At 37.0% G+C, this 27,597-nt stretch overlaps 2 protein-coding genes across 5 annotated transcripts in view; one reads left to right on the top strand and one right to left on the bottom strand.

Annotated features, from left to right (window-relative positions):
- Nucleotides 1-592: 592 nt before the first annotated feature.
- ube3d (ubiquitin protein ligase E3D) lies at nucleotides 593-27,523 on the bottom strand. 2 transcript variants are annotated; one of them, XM_059025634.1, is made up of 10 exons: nucleotides 27,441-27,523; nucleotides 22,045-22,244; nucleotides 21,417-21,507; nucleotides 19,555-19,795; nucleotides 15,658-15,727; nucleotides 14,787-14,865; nucleotides 13,302-13,410; nucleotides 12,493-12,659; nucleotides 7,676-7,814; nucleotides 593-931 (listed from the first exon to the last, which is right to left on the bottom strand). In XM_059025634.1, the coding sequence occupies exons 2-10, from the start codon at nucleotides 22,106-22,108 to the stop codon at nucleotides 902-904; spliced, it is 990 nt and encodes a 329-aa protein (XP_058881617.1). In that variant the 5' UTR covers nucleotides 22,109-22,244; nucleotides 27,441-27,523; the 3' UTR covers nucleotides 593-901. The 2 variants fall into 2 exon arrangements, with proteins under 2 accessions (XP_058881617.1, XP_033873388.1); XM_034017497.3 differs by lacking the exon at nucleotides 27,441-27,523 and adding an exon at nucleotides 25,965-26,200.
- The window catches only part of LOC117411048 (protein dopey-1-like), a 47,955-nt gene continuing 47,816 nt past the window's right edge, over nucleotides 27,459-27,597 (top strand). For all 3 annotated transcript variants that reach the window (XM_059025630.1, XM_059025631.1, XM_059025629.1), the window contains exon 1: nucleotides 27,459-27,597. The gene's annotated coding sequence lies outside the window, so the exon portion shown is untranslated.

Below are 27,597 nucleotides of genomic sequence, written 5' to 3'. Positions count from 1 at the left end.
CCATTTGTGACCCCTGGTCCTTGTTTCTTTTTTCAGGTCAAAGAAGTCCCCTGGCTCGACATTGTCTATACCTTTTAGGATTTTGAATGTTTGAATCAGATCGCCACGTAGTCTTCTTTGTTCAAGACTGAATAGATTCAATTCTTTAACCTGTCTGCATACGACATACCTTTTAAACCCGGGATAATTTTGGTTGCTCTTCTTTGCACTCTTTCGAGAGCAGCAATATCCTTTTTGTAACGAGATGACCAGAACTGAACACAGTATTCTAGGTGAGGTCTTACTAATGCATTGTAAAGTTTTAACATTACTTCCCTTGATTTAAATTCAACACTCCTCACAATATATCCGAGCATCTTGTTGGCCTTTTTTATAGCTTCCCCACATTGTCTAGAGGAAGACATTTCTGAGTCAACATAAACTCCTAGGTCTTTTTCATAGTTCCCTTCATAAGAACCACCATAACAAGTGAAATAAATTAATACAATAAATAAACGTTTCACTACTTAACTGTAAAGCAAAATGCTTGGGTCAGGTAACCCAACCATGGAAAACAGACCTCTACTATTATACAAGGGAAACCAAGATAAAATTAAATGGAGACCAAGATTGTAATTTATTAAAACAAAATCCATTGCAAGCATCAGCAGGGCTACCAAAATATTTATTGTACTCCACATGTTCTGTTCTTTAATACACACACACAAAAAAATAATAATAAATTAACTAGGCCTGGAATCACTGTGTAATGAATATCTGTCAGCTCAGTAAATTACAAAAAATGAACACTTTCTCCCCAGCACTTGCAATTTATTGTTGGAAGATGTTTCACAGCTTGCAGCCTGGTGTCAGTTTGGTCCAACTGGCAATTCCCAGGAGGGTATTTTTCACAAATGTTACCTCAGTTGCTTGCAAGCTTCATAAATGCTACCTGTGAAGAATGCATTGGAAAGCATTAGTGGTTAGATCCAACAGTAAAAAAAAAAAGTTATGTACATCCTTAAAGATCCAGTATCACAGTTTAAATGTAATATTGCTGTAAAAACACCTTGGTTGGGAACAGGGTAAGAGCTCACAACCAGAGCAGTCTTGGTATTTAATTTACTGTATACAATTACAGTAGTACAAAAAAAAATTAAATGATGTTAAATACAAAATGAGTGCAGTTCTAGTATCACAAAAAGTCATCATGACCTACATCCATAAAAATGTACGTATGACATGCATATGCACGGACAGATCAATCCATATATTCACAGAGTAAAGAATGTCTCAACCAAGTTTAATCACAAATGAATAACCAGTTCAGTAGATACGTGTACAGCGTAACCACATTTGCATCTCCAGGTGGGGAAATTATTTCTGCCCGTTACCAGGCTGATACACAATGTATACAGTGATTTTCAAATCCAGTCAGATCAATTCAGAGCCCTTTTTGATTTGCCTCTGCATAAATTTATAGCTCAGTTCATGCAACGCTACAGTCACAGAGCCAATGTATTTGTTCGGTTGGATGTTATTTATTTAAAATAATCAGCTCCAATCCATGCTGCCTCATTGCATAGCAACACTTATCACTGCGATAGCTCTGCTTAAAAAAATAATCAAAACATTATTATCCTCATTTTCCCTGGGTTTCCGTGAACACGATTTTACAGGACAAATTTTTTACATAATTTGTGGCATGAAGACTGCCTGCCCTAATTATTGATGCGACTTGCTGAGCTCTGAAAGCATAATGGGTTCTGGAATCCCCATTAAAGAATTTCTAAAAGCTATTTTTCTCTACTTCGCATATGGGAATACAGTTGTATGCAGCAAAGCTTGTGCAATGAATGAAATATAGCAATCTTGTCTCAATCAGTTGATTAATATTAGACACACCGTCGCATACGTCACACCGGTGTATGTGTCACGCCCTCTTTTAAGGGCCCTGTAAAACTGCCTAGAAAATCGACTTACACAACGGTATTTATGGCAAATGCCCAGGCTCCGACAGAGTTCAAACAAATTTTAGGGACATATATGAATACATATACATAATATATGAATAAGTCAAGAAAATAAGTAAGGCAAGGTTGGAAAGTAAATATGACCTTATATACTTTATTTAAATATAGCTGATACAGCATAAGTAAATAAACAAATAACAGAAAATGTTTTTTTAATTTCATACCGTTCTTTCCGTCTCCGTCTGGTTTGCCAACTGCTGCATAATCTAGTTTATATTTGTTTTCGTTAAATTGAAATTTGAATTTCAGAAAATCAGAAAACAGCGACAGTGACGTTTTAATCACAATTTTAGTGTTTGGAGCATCTTTCTTTTGTAGTATGTTTTGCAATTAATTTGCTGTTAACTCGCAGAATTGGTGTTCAGTCATTTTCTCTTGTGAAGGGGAGAAAGGCATTCCTTTGAAAAGGGGCAGAACTGACAGTGATGTGAACCAATGGCATCACAGAGAGAGACTATTGACCGACGGTGTAAGGATGTTAGTGCAGTAGTTCAGTCTATTTTTCCTCCTATGATGAGGTTTTAATCAATCACAAGCCAAGACTTCCAATCACTGACAAATATCCAAACGACTATTTTTTTACATGTATTCGGATACCCCCCCCCCCCCCCCCAAAAAAAAAAAAAACACGTTGTGCTGCTTTAGAGCGAATCAGAATCTCATGGGACAGAAAAAAAAGCAAGCACATCATTCTGAAATGTCTCTTAAACAGTGCCCAACTTGCTGGAAATGTGTAGTGATTTTTATACAGATTGTGTGTGTATTAAAATATAAATATATATCTGAGTTTTCATCCCTTCATGTGAAAGTAAGACTCGTTTTAATTATTCTCAGGGTAGCCCCAAATGTGTCAAGCTAGGCTACCTAGGAAATAATGATTTAAAAAAACAAAACAAAATAACACCTTAAATGAGGTAATAAATACATTGCAGGCCTATGCTTTTAAATACAATTATGAAACCATCCGATTTATTTATGTATTTATTAATATTGCATGAAATTGAAGTCGATCCTGTATGGAAAAATGAAAGCTAACTTATAGAAAGGAACGCATTGTATTGTATTTAGTGTATGTTCATCCACAACTTTAAACACTCAATTACAAAATGTAAATAAACTATATATATTTATACACACACACACACACACACACACAAATTTAAAAAACATGTGTACAATTCTACCCATAGACTATGTTTGTTTAGTTTTTATCCTTTCATGTAAAAGAGAGACTAGTTGGAATTATTCTCCAGGGTAGCTACGTTTCCTCTAAGATTTTCATTTAGTTAACCACTATGGCTAAAGCAACTTAACATTTTTTAGCCACACTGGAAAACTTAAGCCACTTAACAATAGTGCAAACAAGTTAAACGTACTGTTTCACAAGGCAAAAAGACATGTATTTTATTTGACAACATGTATATATTTAAATGCCAGACCCTACCCTTTACAATACACATCATTTATCCATCGGCAGTTACAAAACAATTTCGAAAATGATTACACAGGTTAAAATACGAGACTAACACTTCGAGCAAGAGGCTGAAAGGCAGACTAGCATGCAGCGATATTATTATTATTATTATTATTATTATTTATTTCTTAGCAGACGCCCTTATCCAGGGCGACTTACAATTGTTACAAGAATCACATTATACATTATTTCACATTATACAGATATCACATTATTTTTACATACAATTACCCATTTATACAGCTGGGTTTTTACTGGAGCAATCTAGGTAAAGTACCTTGCTCAAGGGTACAACAGCAGTGTCCTCCACTGGGGATTGAACCCACAACCCTCTGGTCAAGAGTCCAGAGCCCTAACCACTACTCCACACTGATATTAGACTGCTGGTGGCTTATGTCACCTACATTAAAACACAGTGGATAATTAACGCAAGAATACACTTCAGGTTGCACTGCGCTTTAACTTAATTGCTGAAAGCTTCTCTAAAAATAAGCAAAATGATTAAATACTCCTGGTTGAAGACTAATAAAAAAAAAGTGCCTGCAGCTGATGCTTCATGAGCTTAAGAATTATTATTCATTACAGTTAATGCCACCTACACCGACAGATTGGATCAATTTACTGAACCAATAATGTCCAAATTGCAAGCTCGTTTTTCATTTTGCAGAAGTAGGTCAAACAATAAACTTTTTAAAATGTGGAGAGAACAATAGATGTTTTGCCTTTCCCAATCCCTTCCATTTAAAGACATTTGAAAGGCGTCTTCTGTACAAGTTACAGCAGCGCAGCGTAGCATGCATACAAGGTTACTGAGTTCAACCTGTGGAACTGTAGAACCAGGGTCCAAGTCCTATCAAGAGATCATGGTTAAACTCATAATGGAAAGTGCCACGTTCTAGTTTTCAGGACACGCATTACTAAAATGGTAAAGCCATTCAACCAGAAGTCAAATTTAAAGGCTGATGTAAGGATACGTAAGTGATTTGCGGCTGCAAAACACCCATATTGCTGCCAAAAACTGTGTTTAGCTGGCGTATAGTGGGACTTTAGCTGTCACCAAAAATGTTGCGTTTGTAAAGAACGTTTTTCACCTGCCGTTCTGCACCTGCTATCAAATTAGCACATTGCCAGGGATCTGGAATACTAAGCAGGTGCAAACATTATAATGAGATGGAAGGATTTTGCCTTGCACTTGGGCAATTGCTGACCCTCCAAAAATGTTGCACTTCCTCCGACAAGGTGCAAACCATTGTAGAAGCAAATAATTAACAGCCGTCATTGGCCTCAGGGTGGCTGCTGTGGTACACTTCCTGATGTGGCGATGCTTGGCTCCTGTTGAGGACATTCAGGAAAACCTTCAGGAGGAGATTTGCATTTCAAACCCAGGGTCGCATTGTTTGGGATGGATTGTCCAATTTCAGTCGCATTGGGCAGTGCGTTATGCTTTGCGATGCGGTTTTACAGGACTGGCCGCTCGATTTCAGTCGGCTTGCACAGTTTAAACATGTTTAGTATTTTGCAATGCGATTCCCTCACATCGGCTAGTGTGTTATACCCCCTCACAAGTTTCAAAGTCAACAACCAATTATTTCACTGCGTTCGATCATGACTGGAGAGACATGCATGTATTCTCTCTCCAATTTATTTATAGATATATAGCTATAGATTAGATAGATAGATAGATAGATAGATAAATAAAGAAAATACATGCATGTCTCCAGTCATATGCGGTTTTCACCATCACGTCGCCTTCTAGCCAAAATTGTAGATATTAGAACTGCAATAGCCTTATGTTTTTGCCTATTGATTTGCTCCATTGCCACTGTGCTTTATGCATTCAGGGCAGGTCAAACATGTGACACGACCTCCTCCATTGAGACGAGACGATTGCATCGGGCAGTGTGTTCTGGGCTTAAAGTGCGACCACTCATTGCAACCCTCATCATGAATGTAGCTCATTATTTGTGCGTGTTGAGTAATTTGTATTTCTCTTAAGCTTATAGGCCAGTGCAAAATAATTCAGTGACCGCTAGGCAATTTGGATTTTGCAGCCGCAATTGTTTGCACTACGCCCAGAGCTGGTAAGTTTAGTGTAACAGAAAACAAAACGTAACTCCTGAAAATCGAAACTGTTGTTAGAGTGCACTTCTAGGTGTTCTACCTAGAACTGCAGTATTTTTTTTGTATAGCCTACAATAGCATTATTTTAGTATACAAGCCCCACCCCTAATTCCTTCTTTGCCCACATGGAAGTATGTATTTCAATGGAATGTGGGAGGTGGTGTGGTCTGGCTTTAGAACTATGTCTGTTTTACATGACAGCTCTGGATGTAAACAAACCTGGGATTTATATATATTATATATAATGTAACAGATTTGACCCACTCGGGTTCGTTGCCCCTTTAAAAATAGACCCAACACAACAGAAATTGAGTTTTAAAGCGCGGTTGCGCTAATTTTTAATAAACACAAAATCAAACAAATACAAAATCAAAATAAACACCTAACTCCTCTTGGAGCACTAACTCAACTTTCAGGAACACACTGTCTAACACGGGACAGCTAAGCCGTTTTCCCGTCCATACAAAAACACAGGTTTGACACCACACTTACTTTTTTAACCCTGGCTACTCGGAGACAGAGCACCTCTTCTGCCTCCTTCTACTTAGCAGCCCCGTGCAGCCTGGCTGCACGTCTTAAATACCCTGCACCCGGTTCTAATTTTTAATCACCCCCGGGTGCAGGGGATAATACATAATAAAACAATTAACAAAAAGGTGCATTCCGCACATGTTTCTCTCACAGGGAGGTTTTAACCCCCTCCCTGCTGTCTCACATAACCCGCTGCCTTACAATAAATATAGACAATATCAGAGCCGATTTCGCCAAATCTTGATGTCTGCGTTTTGATTTGAGAGAAATTAGAAGCATTTGCTCTGGCAACGATGGCAACAAGGATTTTCCCACAACAATTGATGTGCTGCTGTCTCTCACAGAAGTGCAGAGTGCAGGTGCGTGGCCAAGTACTGTATGTGAACTTGCCTTACGCACTGAACGCATGCCCGCCACAGGGCTCCTGTGGGTCCTAAACCCTGGTAGGTACATACGGGGATTGCAGTAACCACACACCGGCCATGACTTTGCAGACATTAAAGGTTTGCTGACATAAGGGGTTTTTTGCTCGTGTATTAGTCGACACCCCCAACTTCAGGATTGTGTTTTGGTGTTAAAATTTCTCGACTTATTACTCGAGAAAATATGGTACATATTTTTCAGACATTTTGTTTAACAAACTCCAAAAATGACAAGTTGTGCAAAGGAAATATGTTTCAGACATAGAACTCAATCAGCTTTTTCTTGCACTAAGGCAGAGTTAGTAGCCTACTGTACACTGCTTGTTTCTATATTACTGGTCATGCCTGAAGGGGGAAGCTGTTCCAGAGCTATCTTTTCTGCTTGATATAATTATTTAAAAAAAAAACTTTCCAGCAACCATAAGGAGTTTACAAAACAGACACACCCTAATCCAGTTAAAACAATCAAGATACATTAATTACTTCTTGTTTTAACAGAGCTTTTTTTATGCCAACAAGTTTAAGCTAGGCTTTGAAAGAAAAAACACAATTAAAAATACCATGGACTTATATGAAATAGAGGAGTCCAGATACGCTTGGAAGCAAATTTCTTTCACTCCGGAACACAATATAGGTGGTGCCATAACCAAACATAATGCCACTGATTCATAACATACATGTGACCTTTTTTCTTAAAATCAGGAAGTGAAATCAAAATGTATATCAAAGGTGTAAATGAAAATAAGACAAAAAATATGGTTGGTACTAGTTGGTTTGATTACAGAAGGTTGTACATTAAAATCATATTGTCAGGTTGTTGCTGAATGGTACTCAATAAACTGTGTAGATAAAGGTAAACGATGGAAGCTGTATTCCATTTCAATTAATACCCAATAGCTTGTTAACCGGAATTACTCAGATTTTCCGGGTATTTGCACACCTCTAATATAAAATATTGCTATTATCAGGGAGAGATCTACATTGTATACACCAAACAATATGAATAACAGATCTAAAAAAAGTTACTGTTTCACACTTGTGGTACTGTAGATAGAACGTAGTGCCAGCAGCCAACTAAAACCCATTATATTTAAATATAAAACTGTCAGGCTCACCTGGAATGTATTCATGGTCCGCATTGAAGGTGGCAGAGACCCAGTGCTTGCAGAGAGTAAAAGCAACAACTCCTGGCACGTTGTTACTGGAAGCGGTAAAGAATGCACCCCAATATCCTTCTCCCAGGCATCAACAATACTGCAATAGAAATAAAGAAGAAATATTTAATGCAAACATACTAGGAAATATACACTGCTCCAAACAAGAATATCAGTAACATATCTCCCCACCACAGCTGTAAATTCAAAAATCGAGCTATCAGTATAACAGGTTTTTTTATTTTTTTTTATTTAGAAAATAAGAAATTAATAGTTTAATGAAAAACTGATAAATTCTTACTTGAGACCTAGATGTCTTCATGGTTAAGTATATTAAAATTACTGATTTACAGTATGTACGGCGTGTTCTCAAGATACATGTAAAAATGTACATATGGCATTCAGAACAACGGGTGTACACACAGATAGACACCCCGATATATCCTCAGAATCTAATAAACCTCAGTATCGTCTACTAAAATAACGTGAATACCAAGTTTAATCAAAATTGGAAAAACGCTTTCCCAGATATGTGGAAATAGTGCGATATAGTTACGGCTCCACTATATCGCTGTCATGGAGGGTTTCAACTCCGAGATTTGATTAAAAATGTGTATACAGCCGCCACTCAACACTCATTTCCAGTGTATTCTGTAAAGGTGTCTGGGGTCCTCACACATGGGGGTCTGTTCAATCGATCTAAAAACAGAAGGGGGTCATATACCGCTGCCATTTGAATCATTAAAATTGGACTTTTTGTTCAGACAAAAATAAATACACTAACATTCACTGCTGGATCTTGTATTTATTATTTAAACAGTGGCAGTAATCAGGCACTTTATAGATTAATTGAATACAACCCACAGACTGTAATGTTGGATATTTGCATATTACCATTACCTGACACATTTTCACCTAAAAAAAAAAAGTAAAAGCTCAAGAGTTTATTATTAAATGCATGAGAATACTATTTGGTGTCATATGCTATTGTTTTATGAACTCCTTTGCATTTTTAAGAAAGCGCAAGGGCAAAAGCAAAAATCGCTGAATGTAAAACTAGCAAGGACAGTCATTCCTTGCTAGTTTTCTATTTGTATTCCTTTCTACTAATTTGTATTTCCTCCAAGTGGTCGCAGCAAAGCCATGTAATTTGGATGTATGGAAGTGAAGAGAATAAGTGCTTAAAAACCATTAAACCACAAAAAAGAACACACATTTCATAGGTCTTTTGATGTCGTGCTTGTTTTGGCATTATGCTGGACTCCTCAAAAGTAATCTGTTTCCAAATTGATAATTACCGCCCAGCTGAACAGCAGCAGCAGAGGGAAAAGATAATTGCATTCATGGATGCAGCCAATGCATTTTCTACCTCACTGGATCTGCAGAGCAAACGCAATAGCGTACAATGGTCACACAAATGTTTCTCATTATTAACCGATGGATAGAACCTGACCAGTTTCCTGAACGTAATGAACTGCAATTAAGTCCGATAAGCAGTAATCAATCCACTTTTCTTCAATGTCAATAGAAGGCATTTTTTGAGAGTTTAGTCATGCTTCACAGCTTCTGTTTTGGTTTAAACGTAATACTTTATTTTACTTAAGAAAATATATCTAATTTAAAAGGACTTATTTCATTATTGACAGCTGTATGTGTTCTGCTTGATTCTCCACTGTTTCTGCTTAGAGCAGTATTTGTCATACATACAAACTATGCCAGCAAAAAATGCTTCTCCTCAAGGCTGACTGTACGAAAACGAGGAGGGAAAGCATATCAGTGTTGCACAGGCTTCAATGCGCTTTGGTATATTGTGCAACGCCAATATGCTTCCGACCCTCACTTCCCCAGATCAGCCTTCAGGTGGCTTTTCAATAGTCCCTGGAATAGTTAGTAAGGATGGCAAATAATGATCTAAGCAAAACAACAACATAGAACCAACCTGAACACATAACAGGTAAGAAAATGTTAAGAAATTAAATTAGGAAATGTACATGACATCAAATATTATATACCGAGCATCAAAAGAAACGTATCACTTATATTTGAGCAGCAACAGAAACGTATCACTTATATTTGGATAAAATTCACTAGATGCGATCGAAAAACAACAAACTGTTTTAGAGCAGGTGCAGTGACTTTTTATTGTGGTGATTAACAATTGACATCACGAAGATGCTGCAAAATGATCTGTCGATCTTGGTCAGGTGTTGTGACTCTTGGTCTCCCAGTTCGTGGCCTGTCATTGACAGAGTGTGTCTGGTTAAACCGCCTCACCAGGTTTGAAAATGCTGGCTGGGAGCACCCAAGAGGGCGAGCCACAGTACGCTGCCCTAGTCCAGCCTCCAACATGTCGATTGCACGAAGGCGCTGCTCTCTTGACAAACATGGCATATTGTTTTTTTCTGTGATTTGCTTTTATTCAAGCTTGCAATTCAACAGCTGAAATCACTCTATATCCAGTGTCCAATCAACTGTCTCACTAATTAGGTGATTAAGTGCATATGCTTCAGTCAGTCACTCAAGCATGTCATGGTCAAGGATGAATGATCGAGTGATTAAAAAGAAACCAAAAACATTTTGTCAATGCCCATCATTTACAAAAATAAATGTGTTAGAATAGTGATACGTTTCTTTTGATGCTCTGTATTAATGTGCCAGTCCTAAATGGTGACTGTGCAGTAACTGTTTTCTTTTAAAATACTACTATAGACAGAACGTGTTAAAATGCCTGCTACAGTATTTCCCCTCTTGATATCACTTTCAATTCCGAAGCCCAGAAGAAAGGCAAACATCTGAGATGGGTGACAATTTCAGCTATATTCCTTTTCTCTGAAAACTGCTTTAGTCAGCGAAAATAAATAAATAATAATCCAAAGGGGAGTCTTATGTTGCCAGTGGCAACAACAGGCTTTCTTATATATCACACAATAAGGCTCTGACATTTCTAATCTGCACTGTGGTACAGTAGCAGTGAGGTCTAAGCAATACGGTCCAAGGGAATTAAAAACTGGTTCGGCAAAGCTGTGGGTAATTTATGCAGAAGCAACATGCAATCCCTGTTGTGGAGGGTCTTATTACTATTGCACTGCAACCCTAATTCTAAATGTAATTTTTAACATTACACTATATTTAATTAAAGAATAAACACAACAAAATAAATTATCCCAGTCATCCCTTGGGATTAAGATTTCAAGCAGACTAAACAACTAACACCAGCAGGATCTGTTAAAATGCACTTACAAAGCTTCCCTGCAGGTACAAACACATACACCGCTGACTAATAAAAAACAGGTAAAGAAGTTTGTGAAGATTTTAATGAATTAGAGCTCTAAGGTGTTTGTGTCACATAAAAATACAGAATTACTTTCTCCCAGTTCTTTCTGTGAAAATAAAATTCCAATGTTTAAGAGATTAACCAAGCAGACACTCAGTTTTATTTATTTTTTCAGGACTGAATTTAGAGCTGGACAAAAGGTTATTCTGAGCACAGCACACACCTCTAGTATCTTGAGGCTTGGTAACTTCCTGTATCAAAGGGACTGGGATAGAGGGAATTATCTGTGTATTTCCTATTATATATATATATATATATATATATATATATATATATATATATATATATATATATATATATATATATATATATATATATATCTGACTCACAGGGTCAAAGTGGAAAATTTCTGGAATAATTTTTTAGCTACAAATCAAGTTATATATAACTTGAACCGCATAGAAAATATTTCTATTTTGAAATGTTACATTTTAATAATGCTGAAAAGGGGGGTTTGGCTCAAGAGGGCACTAGGCTGGTATCTCTCTGTACTGACTATTTAATTGCTGTTCAGCTGACAAGGATTTAAGCTCCCTATTACAGCAATCTATTTCAGGTTGCTATGGCTTGGTAAACTTTAAGCAAACAAGCTAGATAAATAATGTCACAAAGAGTAGGGAGAGGAAATAAAACACAAATCTCTTTTATATTTGCAATGGCCAGGAACTGACATTTTGTTTTGCTTTGGATGATGCGTGTCTGAAGCAAACAAAATTCCCAGGAGTCATTCACCAGGCTTTAAAAAGATTAGGGCTCAGGGATAGAGAAACACCCCCTGAACATCATTACCAGTCTACCAACACAGAGCACATCTGCTCTTTATCAGATGTTTCAGCATGTAAAGTAATTATGCCGCTGTTAATCAGTATTTATTTAACGAATTTGCTATTATTATACAAAACAGCAAATATGTGCTTCTACCTGACTTCAGTCCAAAAGCCCCAATCCTCTACCTGCCCTTGTTCAAAGTCAGCGACTGTTAAACCATTCCCAATGTAAACAAAAGAACCAGTCATATCTGTAAACAGTCCTTGCCTAGTCAAGACTAAAAACAAGACGACACTCTGCATTAAAACAGTAGATTGGGCTTGCACAAATGTGAACAAGTGGCTGATGAGCCCTTGTTTTATTTATGAATTAATTTTATTGTCAAAGTATCTTGATATTCAGGACATAGTTTTTATTGATGCCCAAGAGACCTGAAGTTATTAAAAAAGAAATAATAAATCTACTTGTTGCACTGCCTCATGCCAGAACACAGTATGTGAGGGAGGTCGGGAGCAGACTGCTACTTCATCTCAGTTTGGATATTTGAAATGTAGGCAGTTTATTTACACACACACACACAAACACACACACACACACACCATCCAAACTGTGTGATGCTGAGAGCCTTGCGACATCGGTTTGTAGCTACTCCAGTACATCTGTAAATGTCACTTACTCTTTGTGGTTGCTTGTTACGCAAGGAAGGTACAGAACTTTAACGACATTGCTGGCACAGTATGATTTATGTTCATTGTAGGAAATGTCTTCAGACGGGATGAAGGCACTACCACTGACAGAGGTCTTTGAAGACACGAGGAGAGTGTCAGCATTTAAAAGCCACAGCTGGGAAAACAAAGACAAACAATGAAAAAACTACTCTATGTATATATCAACCAATATAGTCAGTGTTATTACATTTTTTATATTATTAAATGAAGGACTGTCATTTGGTTTTACAAGCTTATTATACATGCATACAAATATATATTAACTAAATTGATAAATTATGTTCAAAGCATTATTTATTATTGTTATGACTGCACCAAAAGAAACTGGTATGAACTGGTTAGAAACATACATCCACAGCTATACATATAAAGAGCGGTCAGTATCTATGTCCCAATAGCTCTTGATAAAGACTTCTTAGGAAACTTTTTCAAATAAAGTAACTGGTTTATTTTAAGTAATTCTAAACCATGACCTACATCCACCTACACAAGTGTGGCACAGACAGATTGGTTCCTCCTTATATCTTAAGACAAAAAAGGAAAAGTTGAAACCCTAAAATGGAAAAGTTCCACAATACATTGCCCAATGGAATACACTATAGAAGTGTAACCTAGATAAGCAGCAATTATTAATGGTCCTTTTAAAGTAGACCAAGTGTACAAAGGCTTGCTTTATTCCATTCAGTTCAATATATCATGACAGCAAGTGATCTCCCCCACACTTCGTTAAATAAGTAATAACTGAAAAAAAGCGTACCAAAATGTATGCTTTTCCATCATGACCTTGAACCAAGAAGCGAAATGTGCTCTGGGAGGAGGAGACTTCCACTATTCGGCAGGCTATTACATTTTCCACAAACAGAGACCTGTTAATTGGTAAGAACAACAGTTATTGCAATACAAAACAATCCACTGGGGTTTTGAAAACAACAAAGTTCCAGCTTGTGCAGACTTAAAATGTTACTCTTAAAATGTTGCAACATTTTTTGTGTAAAAAACGACTGGAAAACACTGTGTTGTGTTTTCATGATACAAACATGAAGCCATTACCATGGCCAAACCCGATCAGGCATTGTTCGACCATGGTTAACCATTATTATTATTATTTATTTCTTAGCAGACGCCCTTATCCAGGGCGACTTACAATTGTTACAAGAGATCACATTATTTTTTTTTACATACAAATCACCGATTTATACAGTTGGGTTTTTACTGGAGCAATCTAGGTAACGTACCTTCCTCAAGGGTACAGCAGCAGTGTCCCCCACCTGGGATTGAGCCCACGACCCTCCGGTCAAGAGTCCAGAGCCCTAACCACTACTCCACACTGCTACGGCCAGGCCATGCTTAGATATATGGCCGCACAGCCAATCCACGCTCAGCTCTTTTAAAAAAATGAACATTTTTGGACGATGGAGTTTCAGCAGTGTTGGACTCAAGGCCAGGACAAGGCACCCAAGATCGAGTCGAGAATACTGAAGACCACGCTAAGATCAAGGCTGGAATTCCTCCAGGTGAGTACGACAGTGCTGTAAGGCGATTATGATACAATCAATAACTTGTGTTAAAGATATCAATACGTTCTGTTGCAGGAACGTATTGACCCGGAAGGTAAACGATGTAGCAGCTGCAGACAGTAAAGACAGCTGCAATCGTTTACCAAGGGGTCATGCGGAATGGCATAAAGGGGCCGGAGAATCGTAAATCTTTTCCTTCGCTTGGTTTCAGAGCGCATACGGAACTGGAAAGACCGGGAGAGATTCCCTATTTGAACTGTGAAAAAGTATTCGTGAGTGTTTTGTTTGTTTGTAGCACTGTTAGTAATAGTCTTTTGTTTTGTGAATTCAAAACGCCTTGGGCCAGCACAACCGGGAACAACACCACAGTCACTGTTTGTTTGTTATCACCCACCGCGAGCACTACTGCACGCACCCGGACTGGTGACTGTGTTAGTATTATTGTGGGAGCGGATAACGTGTTATTATTTGTTTTGTTTTGCAAATCATTATTCTCATTTTCCTGCTGAGCTTTACACATTGGTGTGTATTGCCTGAGGGTTATTGTTTGGTCACCAGACCAGGATTTTTATAAAATAAAGATACCTTTTCCAAATCTGATTACAGTTTCCATTTGTGATTATTTCTGCACTGCATCACTTCTGCACCTGTTCTACTCAGCAGCCACTTTGCCACAGTCCCTTATAAAACTGTCATGCCAAAAAAAGCAAAAAAGGATAAATTACCTATTTAGCAAATTGGTGTTTTCAGAGTCCTCAATGGGAGATTTCACAGTCACCTCAGTTATATATAGCTTTAGAGTATCTAGAACAAAAGAATACATACAAGAAAATGCCATTGCAGCAAATTAGTCACGACAGAATAAATGCATCACTGCCTGTTTGTGGAATGTGAACGGTGTGTCCTAGTTACTGTCACAAAGTGGTGCAAATAAGTTTTATGCCTTGAAAAAAATGCCAGAATTTATGACAGAATGCAACTTATTTAACTGCACAATACAAGCCCTACTGACATATAACATATAAAAAGATGGATACAGTTCAGGAGTTATTAATCTTTGTTACTAATTATGTTTTGTTTATTTAGCAGTTATGTCAACCGAGATTCAAGATCCAAGTTCCAGTTTCTTATTCATTTAACACTGTCCCATTTCAAACAGTGTAAAACTGTACCAGAATAAGAAAGTCATAAATCAAGTCTGGATCCTAATCTATTTGGTACTGACAAGCTTTTTTTTTTTTTTTTTTAAATACAGTACTGGTATTTGAGAAATGGTAGAGTGCCACCTATGGCGAGACTGAATTTGCTTATAAATCACTTGAGGAATTGTTAATATTCTTATCATGCATGAATACTAGTACATAAAGGCACCATTCTAAAGTTAAAACAAACTTGTTTATGTTTAATAGCAGTTTCAAAAATACCATATTTGTTTTTGTGATTTATATCTAGAACACTACATGGGCTGCAGTAAATTACATGCAAATAAATTGCATACAGGGATTCTGATATACAGTACACTTATCTTCAGAATGATACGTAGAGAAGATGCAGTATTAAGCTTGGTATTAAAAATAAAATAAGAGACAGCAGTACCTGATGAAATTACTTCTCCAAGCATTGCCCTGCAACACTTACAAATCACTCTGACATTTTTGTTTGGTTTCTACAGGGGAAAAAGAAAAAGAGAAATATCAATAAAATGTTATTGCACTGCACTCAATAAATGACTGCTTGGTTTCTTGAAATAAAGCCTTAAAACTAAATACCCCATTTTAGAAACTGGTGTGGATTAAGTCATCATTTCCTTTCCTATAAAAAAAAAAAAGGAAACAGAACAATGTTCTGTATACAGTGCTCCCTCGCTATAACGCGGGTCTCAGATGACAAACAATGAGCGTTATAACCGAAGAGCATTATAAACAGGGCAGGGGGTGGGGGGGCGCCGCGGGACACAACACACATCTGATTAAAATACAAAATAAAATAACTCCCTCTCTATAATGCATATATAGTGAAGCAAAAATGTAACTTTCCATGAATTAACCATGCATAAAGCACCATGTAATCAACGCTATATTTTTTTACAAAAAAAAAAAAAAAAAAAAGTAACATTCCCTCTCGTGGATCATTTTAATTAGCAGTTTTTAAAGTATAAAGTATAAATAGCCCGACCGCTGTTTAGCCGGGAGTTCAGTTCAAAGCGGCAGACAAGCAAACCAAGAGAAGGAGAGCGGGTTGGGAAAGGGGAAAAGGGAATGGGCTCGCCCCAGGTTCTGCTGCCGGAGCGGGGCTGAAGGGTCTTGTCTCCCGGAGAAAGCTGCAGCTCCTCTCGCAGCAAAAAAGTAAATACATTAGGAAAGATAACCACGTAGTATGTCCAATATTTATTTAGTTATAAAGTGACTGCTGAATAAGATGTCAGTGTTATAAAGTGCCTTTTCTTCAGTTCAGATACTGTATCAAAAGGGAGACAAACGGAAGTTGAGAAGTTGTTTACAGTTTGAGCCCTGGCATTGTATTTACTGTAGAAATATTCCATCAATCACTAGTAGAGGGAATTGTGGGACATGCTGTAGGAGCGTTATATCCGAGGCACGTTATAATTGAGAGCCTTATAGCGAGGGAGCATTGTATTATCAAATAAATGCGAGGGGCTCCAGTATCATATTATGTAAGTTTGAGTATCTACATAGCAACAGCATCCTAAGAGACAGCCAACACAGATTCAGAAAAAGGGCGCTCCTGTCTGAAACCTCTTGGACTTCTTCAGTCACTGCAAAATGTCTTTGACAAGGTGTCGCATAAAAGACTAATCCTAAAGTTAAAATCTGGGGGGGGGGGGGGGGGGGGGGGGGGGGGGGAATACATGCAAATGGGTACATGATGGGTTAAAACATTGGAAGCAGAGTGTAAGGAAACTTCTAGCAGGGGCCCAAGTAAGTACTCAGTGGAGTGCCAGAGGGCTCCGTGCTTGGACCCCTGTTGTTTCTTATCTACATCAACGACTTAGACGATTAGCAAACGTGTCATATTTGCAGACGACACAAAGCTTAAGGGAGTGTCCGACATGTTTTCAGCCACCCAGAAAATCAAAATATTTAGACTGTATAAAGAAATGTAAAGTGTTACGTGCCAATCACAAAAATTTAGGATCAAAATACTAGATGGGGGTATAGAACAAGCTCACCAAATCGATAGACTCAGTGATGTTTTTGTTCGTCTTTTCTCGGTAGTCAGTAACATTCCACTTTGTGTTCTCGGGCAGTCATGTCTTTTGTTGGCGATTTTAATACAAGCATCACTATACTTGAATTTAAGATGCAGGACTTTGAGGAAAAAAGTTTGTTAAAAAAGTTTGAAGGAATGAGGTACTGGGAGGGGGGTGGAGACAGGCAGGTTGATTGGGCAGCCCAAATTTAGAACAAAACTAATGGAGAGATTGGCCAGCTCAACAGCAGACATTAGTAGCCTTTATTTTGTCGATTGGGGATAGTTAAGCAATTGCCACACAGGCACTTTGCCTCTTTCTTTTTGAATGAATTAGATAAAATTGCATGTTCAGGAAACTAACAATAAATTAATTAATGTATTAATTAAAAAAAAAAAAAAAAAAAAAGTTTCTCAACAACTCATAGGTGAATAGTGACCGTTATATCACCCTTCACGTTAATGGCCAATTCTATGTACAGCATATTGTAATTAGTGCTGGCACAAATATCCAAACAAATATTTTTTGACATGTATTTGGATACAAAAATCAGACATTCGTATTTGCTAGAAATGTCAAAAACACCTTGCACTTATTTACCGCCTCACCAGAAGTTGCTCGACAGTTTAAAAAATGGCAAATGAAAAAGAGCTCTGTGCGATATGCGAGATTATTTATATAAAAATAAATAAATAAATAAAAAAACACAGGCTCAACACAGCAGCTCTTGAGCCTCTATTTAAAAGTTTGACAGCAAAAGTAAACTAACCAGATTTCTGGAAATGTTGTGTAGTGATTTTTATATCGATTGTATGTATTATATATTTTTTGTTGCGACTTTGTTATGTGGAATGTAATAAACGAGAACCAAAACGGTGAGTTTTTCCCCCCTTCATTTTACAACGACATTTCCACGTTTGTTTTATTTGAAGTGTTTAAAGCTAAAATGTCAGTTTGTTCAGCTACAAAAAGGCACAAACAAACCTCATATTATTACTTTATGAAAACATGTCTATGGCCACTGTTTACTGTGAAGAAACAGCAATAGCAAGGAACTAAAAAAAAAAAAAAAGGTAAAAAATAAATAAAATGCATTGTCGACTTCATGCACTATTTATTTCAGGAATAAACAAAACAATGTTTAACTTGAACTGCTATTTGGCTTCCTTTGTTTTGTAGTTAATTCACTGGGGTAAAAGTAAGGCCTACACAACGTATTCTTTACTCCTGGGATATATTTTTACTTTAACGTGTTACATAGTATAACGTCTTGCTGTAAAATAGGGGTTCCTAGGGCGCACAATTGGCAGAGCGCCACCCGGGTAGGGAGGGATTAGGTCGGCAGGGAAATCCACAGTTCACAGCGCACCAGCAACCCCTGTAGCTGATAGGACGCCTGTGGGTCTGCAGTGGAGCCATTCAGATCTGTGTTGTCCTCCACCACTATAGGTCTCGTGGCTTTGCTGTGGATCCGCAGTGCGAAAAATGACAGATTGGCAGGAACACGTTTCTGAATAATAATAATAATACTGCTGTGCAAAAGTCTTAGACATGTTGCATTTTTCTACTCTGATGCATTATGAGTATCAACAATTTATTTAAAGCCTCCATTATTGTTTTCTACTATTATAACAACCTTGACTTGCATAAAGAAGGAAAAACATTGAGTGAAATAGCTTGCATCACATGATTTTCAAGGTGTGGTATCCGAAGCATAATCAACAAGTACAGAGAAACATTTGTAATTGACAAACCCAGGACTGGAAGACCCAAAAAGCTGTCTAACAAGGATGTGCAATACTTGAAGATAACATCCTTAAGGAATAGAAATCAAATCAACAGTACGAAGGTCACTCTTGAAATCAGGACTTAAAGGATGTGTTGCCGTAAGAATACCTCTGTTAAGAAAGGGGAACAAGACTAAAAGGCTAAAATATGCACAAGAACACAGAAATTGCACTATGGAACAATGGTCAAAGGTGCTTTGGACTGTTGATGGACGGACAACGGCACCTCTGCCTTCTGCCAGTTCTGTTAATTCAATGCTTGTCTTCTTTCAATTCCTTTTTTTTTAAAAAAAACTGTAATTACAGTGAATTCAATATGCATTAGTCTTTAGTTGTAAATTGCGTGTTAGTTATGAATGAAACATCCAACGCACGTGAAGCTTCCATTGCAGAAATGTTTACCAAAGATCTCCAACAGAGGTGTTACATATGAGAAACTGTATAAGGCAGCATAATTGTAAGCATCAGTTTCAGCTGTTTCATATTAACCATTACCTGCATTAAATCTTTGCTACCATTTTCCTTGCTGACATCAGTGTCAGCAGTCTCTGGTTCTAGTATCAGTGCCTCATTAGGGCCACTACCCCAGTTCACCAGAACAAAGGTGTCCCCCAGTAAACAGTCATCCTTCCTCGGGAGCAGCTTCCTGTTGGCAAAGGGATCTGGGTGGCAGCACCAATCATCAACAAGTGCGTTCCAGTTTCCATTTGGTAGAGGAAGCACTCTGCGGAACACCCTGCAAATAAAACAAAATGTAACCTGCTCATAACAAATGGAACAAGTAATCTTCTCAGCTTTATCATTCTTTCAGATGTGACAGTTTACATCCTGTACAACATTAACTTTGTAGATGTGGAAAAGTGAGGAGTAATACATGGCACAGAGCAGGAGGGGTCGTTATCCCTGAGGCAAGGCAGAAGCCCTGCTGCTGTAAATAGTGTGTGGGAATGTAAGGTTGACAGGGATGGGGTTAAATCTGCCCCTGCCAGCAATCACAGCTGTGGCTGTTCCCCAATGAGGTAATTGGTTCTAAATGGAGAGTGGCCACATGTATAAAAGAAACCAGAAACCTTTGTTTGCTAGAGGAGTTTGGGGTGAGTTTGTGCTGTGATTTTTTGTATTGTTTTGTATCTGCAGTGAAGGCTAATGCCCAGCCTACAAGTAACTTATTCTTTTGTTTGAGCATTTTATTTTGGAGCTCGTGCCACTTTAATTTGTTCTTGTTTTGTAATAAACGTGCGTACCAACACCTAAACTGCAGCTTTCTGTCTCTAAATCTCTTTCCTTCCGGTAACAGCTTGGACCGTGACACTACCCTGTCAATTCCCAAAGAAAAATAATCTACTAGCATTATCCAGTTCTGTCCAATTTCCCTACTAAATCTTAATAACAGTGGTTCTGAAATCTGACTTGGGAGTCCTCTCTACAATTCCAGCAGTTTGAATCTCCATCTCAATGCACCACTGTAAAATAACACTGGATAGTCCAATAATAGTGCTAAACAGGGTCTGTGAAACCAGCTGGTAAAGTTTCTTATTTTTTTACCCTAAAAAATGTATTTAAAAAAATACTATACTTAATGCTTGCTCTTTTTCTTTTTTTTTTTTTTTTTTTTTTTAAACATGGCCTCTCCACTCTTTAGTGATGTTAAATCACCCCTAGGGGAGTGACAACCCGTATTCATGGACACTTGTGCATGAATATACATTGTAGTGATAAGACAAGTTTAATTATATTGTAGGAAATTCCTGCTCTAGACGGAATTGATGCTGTAATGAACCACCACCTTTTTTTATGAGGAAATGTTTAAGTTGGTTGCATTGGGCTGATTAAAACAATTGTTGCAGTACATTCCAAGACTGAAGTCCTATCTATTTTAGAGGGGATCTATCACTTTGTTGTTTTGCTTTTTGTTAGATTCTAGCTCCCACCTCTTCATTTTGTAACTGAATGGCAGCACAGGATCCCACTGTAAAAGCCATAATAAATGCTGTATGCACACAGTTATAATGGCTTAACCTGTATAATAAAGAACATATAATAAACAATTAAAATAAAATGACTTCTGCCTGGGACTGGATTGGCTGAGCTTGCCTGTGTGGTGAATAATTCCCACTATGATTATTATATTTAAATATTTTTACAGAAAACAAATACAAATCACATTCTTTGCATTGGGTTCTACTTGAGGTCAAATTAGCATTGGTTTTCATTGCAATCATATGTGAATACGCATATCCATTTCTCTTAAACCTGAATACCTTCCAACTTTATATTGCCTTTAACAGGTTCAGTTAATGTGCTGTGTGGCTTTCTTCTTTCAAAGCCCTTGTAAATAAATAAACCTTTCTCCTTACCTTTCCATTAGGATGGTTTCCCTGCAGGACTGGCAGGCAAACAAATAACTCTTCTGAGCTTTCAAACTCTCAATCAAAGTGGGGAGAACTTCTAAATAAGTTAAGAAAAGTTTATTTTTCAGTTAACCTTGTACTTAATACATCTAATAAATACTGCAGCAAACAGCCGTGGTTTGTGAATGTCAACCAATCTATTCTAAATGTGATTGATCTAAGAATGTTTTAGCATTTGCCCTTGACATGTATTCTGTTTCTACGTGTGGGATGCATATGCATGGTGACTGGGACACACAGTACAAATGCTACACCTACATTTTTACTTAAATCTAGAGAACCGCTTATCCAGTTTTGATGAAAATTGGTAAGGACATTGTTTAAGTTATTGAGTGCATCAAAAGCTGGATACATATACTGTATATGGAGCAACATGTGCATTATTTTATTATGGATTACCTTTAAGTAATTGTGATGATACAAAATATTAATGACCTTGCTATTTTCAGTGTTGCACAAAACCGACAGAGGCATTAGCAGAAACATTATTAATGCATTTCCCCAAAATAAGCAAAATAAATCTATATGCACAGTAACTTTTTTAATCTAAGAAAATACAAATTCCTGAACTTACCCATGTCATTATCATTCTGAAGCTGCAATCTAATGTGTAAACCATCCCCTGAAACCCTCTGCATTTCTCTGCAGGACGGAGGGGTAATGCTGACCCCTTTTGGTAGATCTATGTTACAGCAACTTTTAGCTCCCTTAATTCGTACATATGATGATCCTGTTGAAATGTCCACCTCAGAAGGATCTTCAGCAAAGCCACTACTGTAATATTAAACAGAAAGAATCTCTTAAGATCTTTTAAAAATATATATGAATATGCCAGACTACTGTATTCAATATAAAGAAGTAAAAAATGATAGATCTTTTTTCATGTTGAAACATCTCAAAGCACTTCCTCCCTATGTATCTAAGCAAACAGTACGATTAGACCATACATGATTAATAACAGCCTTGGCATTTCACAATCAACAAATTAAAAAAACAAACAAGTCACTGTACTGTGTACACTGTACTGTTCATTGGCTCTTGTAGAAAAGTAAATAAACAAACATAATATAAAAAAGCTGTACACATTCTGGGTACCAGAAGCACATCTACTGCAGTAGGGCCTAGATTACAGGAGTAATTTAACACATTGTATAATTTGGTAATTAAGCAATTGCATTGATGCTTCACAGTCAATTTACCTCCTGTATGTGTTGGGGTCTGTCTTAATACACATATTACTATTTTAAACCATTCTTTCTTCCTCGACAGAAAGAGGGATGCAGTTCATTTATTTTCACAGTCTTGTTGCATACATGCCGGGTCCTTGCTGTGCCACTGGGATAGACTGAGGGAGGCCAAGGTCCCCACTAGACCTTAGCTGTCAAAGCCACTCTGTAATTGGCCACCTATGGTTTAATAGAGTGGGATATCCGCTCTCTTGTGGGGTATTATATTATTACATGCCCTTATTTGCTGTTTTAAGAAGCTATGTTCTGCCAATTTTTGTTTGTGTGGTGCAGGAGGGGGTGACAGATTGTTTGCATCATAACTACATACTGTGCATCTTTTGTTTAGGTTATTCCCTGTCCACTTAGCATGGCTTGTTTTTGCAGTTTATATAAAAGTTAAGGGATAATTACAGAATGCAATTTCTTAAAAAACCCAACTTTTAGCTAAAATAAATGAAGAAAAAAATTGTAATGTATTTACTTTGTTGTGCACAATCTCTGGAGATTTAAATTAGCCAACTGACCTTTTCTATGAAAAACGGCCAAGTGAAAATGTCCATTGTTGTTAATTTATCAGAAAAACTTTAAGCTACTTAGAATAAACTGAGATACATTTACATTTGGTTTTGCTTCCCTGAGCTACAGCAAAGCTTGAAGGTCACATTTATTACCTCCTTCTGTTGCAGATGGAAGCAGTAGCATGCCTGCTAGAAACAATCTTGCGTGATTTATGGGACACGATGTAATTCAACAGTCACTCAGAAATAATATATTTACTTTAAAACTTGATTGAGAGATGGCATCTTAAATAAGCAGAAACATTTTTTAACACAGCATGGGACACAAAACCTTTAATATATCAACATACTTCAAGCATGTTAAAAGTAGTCTTGTCATTATCACAGCAGATGCCTTACATTTGGGAAGCAATAGGCTACTACGCCCAGTAGGAGTTGACTCTCATGCTAGATTAAGTGCTAAAATGAGTCCTCTGGGGCAGCAGAGCTGTCTTGGAGTGCAAGATAAATATTAAAATGATAAAAGGAAAACAATTTCATGGAGCCAGTTAGTTGATTGGTCCTACATCTTATGCTGCCCAGAGCCTCAGCGCTGTACATTCCTTATATTTCCTTTGTCATGTTGTCTCTGTTGGATAAGCTTACATGCTTCTATATAACATTTACTTTGTTTAATGTGTGTGCATGTGCTTAAAAACACATTGTTCATTTTTTATTTGTAAAACCTCTGCTTTGTATAACCAGTTTGAATTCATCCAAACATAGTAAATATCACTTATTATTCTGTATTAGGCTATCAATATATAAACAAATAGGTTTATAAGTTGTCTCAATTTTATTTATCAGTCCTACAATGACAGACAATATTAGGCCTACTTGTTAAATGACACAGACCTTACACAGTGATGATCCATTTACTTTTTGTATACCGATATATTGGTTCATCTTAAATTATCTCATGTTATAACTGTAATCTGCTATGTCATGGTAGAAAATAATTTGATGAATGTTGAATTACGGTTTACCATACTTTTTAGTTGTACTATGTCTTACATATCAATTTGAATAAAAACATACAGGAATAAGAACTACATTTTCATATTAGGAAAAATCCACCTGAACACATACTGTGAAAGAGATGCATCGAGGTGAAACGATTAATTGTATATCAATGAATTCTGATACTTTCTTTACATGATATTGTATCGTAACAGAGGTATGTCTTTTGTATCATGACCAAAAGCACAATATACTGTATCTCACCAAGTGGTTGTGAATTAAGAATAGGTGTGTTTTATGGTCGATATGAATACATGCTCTCCCCAACTCATTTAATTACTTTTGTTGAGACAGAAATTAAATGATCATGTAACCTTATTATGCAAGATACAAGCAACCCATCAGGATGACCACATGCATCATATCATATTGCGACCTGCAGATTATAATACACATTGCACTGTATCATGACATTAGAGTATTGTTACACCCCTACTAGAAGCATGAATCAAACTAAATATTGTAATGATTAACTCAAATCTGTATTGTGCCATGTGATATTGTATGTCAGCACTGTTTATCGAGATGTAACCCGAATACTTTACATCAGGGATGGCCAAACCTGGCCCTTCTTGACTAGGTCTTTGTTCCAACCATGTTCTTAGTTGTTCTAATTAAATCAATTAAACCTCCATCTAGGTCCTGAAGCTGCCAACTACTTAATTATAACTTAAATTTGGTGTCGAATGGCCTTCCAGAATCAGTTACCCATGTCTGCTTTACATACTAAATAAGTACTGTATGCTCTGTGGCCATCTAGTGGATAAATATAGTACTGCTACACATACTTTAATACTGTTATCAAGGGTAATTGATACAATGCAGATATAAATGCAGTCCTATTTTTCAATTCAGAACCTTGTTCCAAACAGGTACGTACTGTAATTATTAATGAATTATCTAGGTTCAACTAAACAATTAAGGGCAAATTCAGATGACCAACCACACACGAAGTCACTAGATACCATAAAGAAAGAGTTTGATCTTTAACACAAGGCAATGATGCGACTGCTAATGCTAATGAAAATGATTATGTTATTTCAATTACTTTTCCCAGCCTCTGTAGATACCTAGATTATGCTGTGCACTTGGAAATAGAATGGAGGAGACCCACTGCCAGGGTTGTACCATGTGCATCTTAATGTAAATACAATTTGGGATTTTTAAAAATAGAAGTGACTTTTGATCAATTTTTTGTTTTATATCACACTCAAATGTAACATTATTAGGCTACTTAACTAAAGTAATTTAATTATACAATGCAGTGTTTCAACAAAAATCCGAATTGGTCAGCCAGTCCCTTGCACTACGTCATGTGGACTGACAGACATTACTTTATTATCTTCACACCTGTTATGGGCAGTGTTTGTGAAATGTTATTAAACAGATTTCTTACAAAAGCAGAACAGAACTTGTTAAACTTAGTTAGCTACAACAATTAAACACTTAAAAGTGAATTATAATTTCTACAAACTGATGTGATGACTGAGCGGTATAATTCAGTTTTCAAATATGAAATAAAAATTCGGGTAACTGTTTTAATAACATTCAGGAAAATCATATTTGCCCTGAATTTCCGCAATGTAGAACAATACAATGAAAAAAAAAAACCTGAGAATGTATTTTAAACAAGGAATATATCAATATGTAAACTGTACAGTTAGTATACGATAAAATGTTTAAATTACCTTAAAACTAAACGTCCACTCTGAAGTCTTTTCCTGAGTTCAATGAAGACTTCAGCCTGGGTGGTATCCGAATCGTCCATTATAAAAAAAATATTTCTTACCAGTTAATGCAATGAATCTAAACACCACAAAAAAACAGCTGTAAGTGCATTAACTTAATTCCACATGCTTGTAAACACTGACCCCGGAAGTACTGTGCAAGAAAATCCTCGAGGAAACGGACAGAGGGACCTAAGCCTAAATGCGTCACAAACTAGATAGTCACCGCTGCAGCGACACCTATTGACTACATATTGTATGAACACCTCGAGTGACACTGCTGTGTGGAGTTCTTGACACAGTATCATGATCTCCTTTAATTTTGATGACGATAAGCAACTTTGAAATAAGTGGCCAAGGCGATTTTACCATTGAAATACACCAGTTACTTATTCCATTGGTGTTACACTTGCGGGATGCGAATAGAAGCTGGAATGCGAATAAGAAGCTTGCTGAATAAGCCAACTTCAGCAGCGCATGAAACCACTTTTGGTACGAACAATTCACATCTATTATGAGACGGATCGTAGAAAAAAATAAATTCGCCCGTATTTTTTACGTCCTGGCTAAATCGGAAAATATTAAAAATATAAAAACACAACCTCAATGCCAAAATAAAAATAAATAAAGTAAATCATACATTATAATAATTAGATTAGTCAACTGTTGTCTAGTGTTTACAAAAACTGCCTGGTAGAACCCCATTTAAATAAACACCTACTTAACCCTTTCGTGCATTAGACATTGAAAATAGCTGGGGGGGGTGTTTTGGACACACAATATATATATATTGCATTATTTTTTACATTGCTTTATACGGGGAAAAACGGCATCCTCTTATGAGGTCATGATGCATTTGCGTCTTCCATGTATCTCCATATAAATAGAAGAGCGTTTGTTTTTATCCGTCCCCATGTGAGGTCGCCATGCATGAAAGGGTTAAAACAGTAAACACGTTATTTGTATTAATTGTTTTATGAAAGAGGGTGCAATTATCTTGTAAATGGTAAAATGCAACAATGAAACATATTTTTAAGAGACCATTCTAATGCACGACAGTTCGTGTCTCTGTATTTTTAAATGCTTAAACATGTTAAATATCGGATTTTCCATACATAGTCAAGACTGTGTGTTCACTATTTAACAATAACAATGCGTCTGTCTTTGTACTGCGCTTGTGTTTATGCATTCTTGCATAATGAATTAGGGGGTAAACCTAATGCATGGAGTGTAATCCGCAGTGCAGTCTGGGAGCTGTCGGCTGGTCTTTGTGTGTCACAGTCATAGGAAACAGTGAGGAAACATAACACACTATCTTACTACAAAGTGTTCTGTGGTATGTTTCGTGTACAGTTTGTGACCCAGCATGATGCAGCAGACAACAAATCGAATTAAATACGCGTTTTGTTAGCTTCCTATTAAATCGTTTATGCTTACCAGAGTGATAAGGGCCCAGTATTTCCCGGAACTGGATACTGTCTATGATACTATAGCCTTGACGCCCTCTGACTGCTTGGCTGAGACAACACAGACAGCACACCCTCGTTTGGTCTTGCATTTGTATAATTTGTTTGAGTGGAATCACGTAGAAACG

This window comes from Acipenser ruthenus, chromosome 6 (assembly GCF_902713425.1).
Source record: "Acipenser ruthenus chromosome 6, fAciRut3.2 maternal haplotype, whole genome shotgun sequence".
NCBI lineage: Eukaryota > Metazoa > Chordata > Actinopteri > Acipenseriformes > Acipenseridae > Acipenser > Acipenser ruthenus.
The sequence above is the reverse complement of the archived record's forward strand: the minus strand, read 5'-3'. Positions and strand labels throughout refer to the sequence as shown.

What these genes read in the sequence shown, in the direction of transcription:
- ube3d (XM_034017497.3), bottom strand. Translation starts at nt 26,044, where the DNA reads ATGGACGATTCGGATACCACCCAGGCTGAAGTCTTCATTGAACTCAGG. An exon ending in TCAGAATGATAATGACATGG is followed by an intron (nt 21,508 to 22,044) that starts GTAAGTTCAGGA and finishes TAACTTATTTAG; the next exon opens with AAGTTCTCCCCACTTTGATT. An exon ending in GTAACAAGCAACCACAAAGA is followed by an intron (nt 7,815 to 12,492) that starts GTAAGTGACATT and finishes TTTCTATTGCAG; the next exon opens with TATTGTTGATGCCTGGGAGA.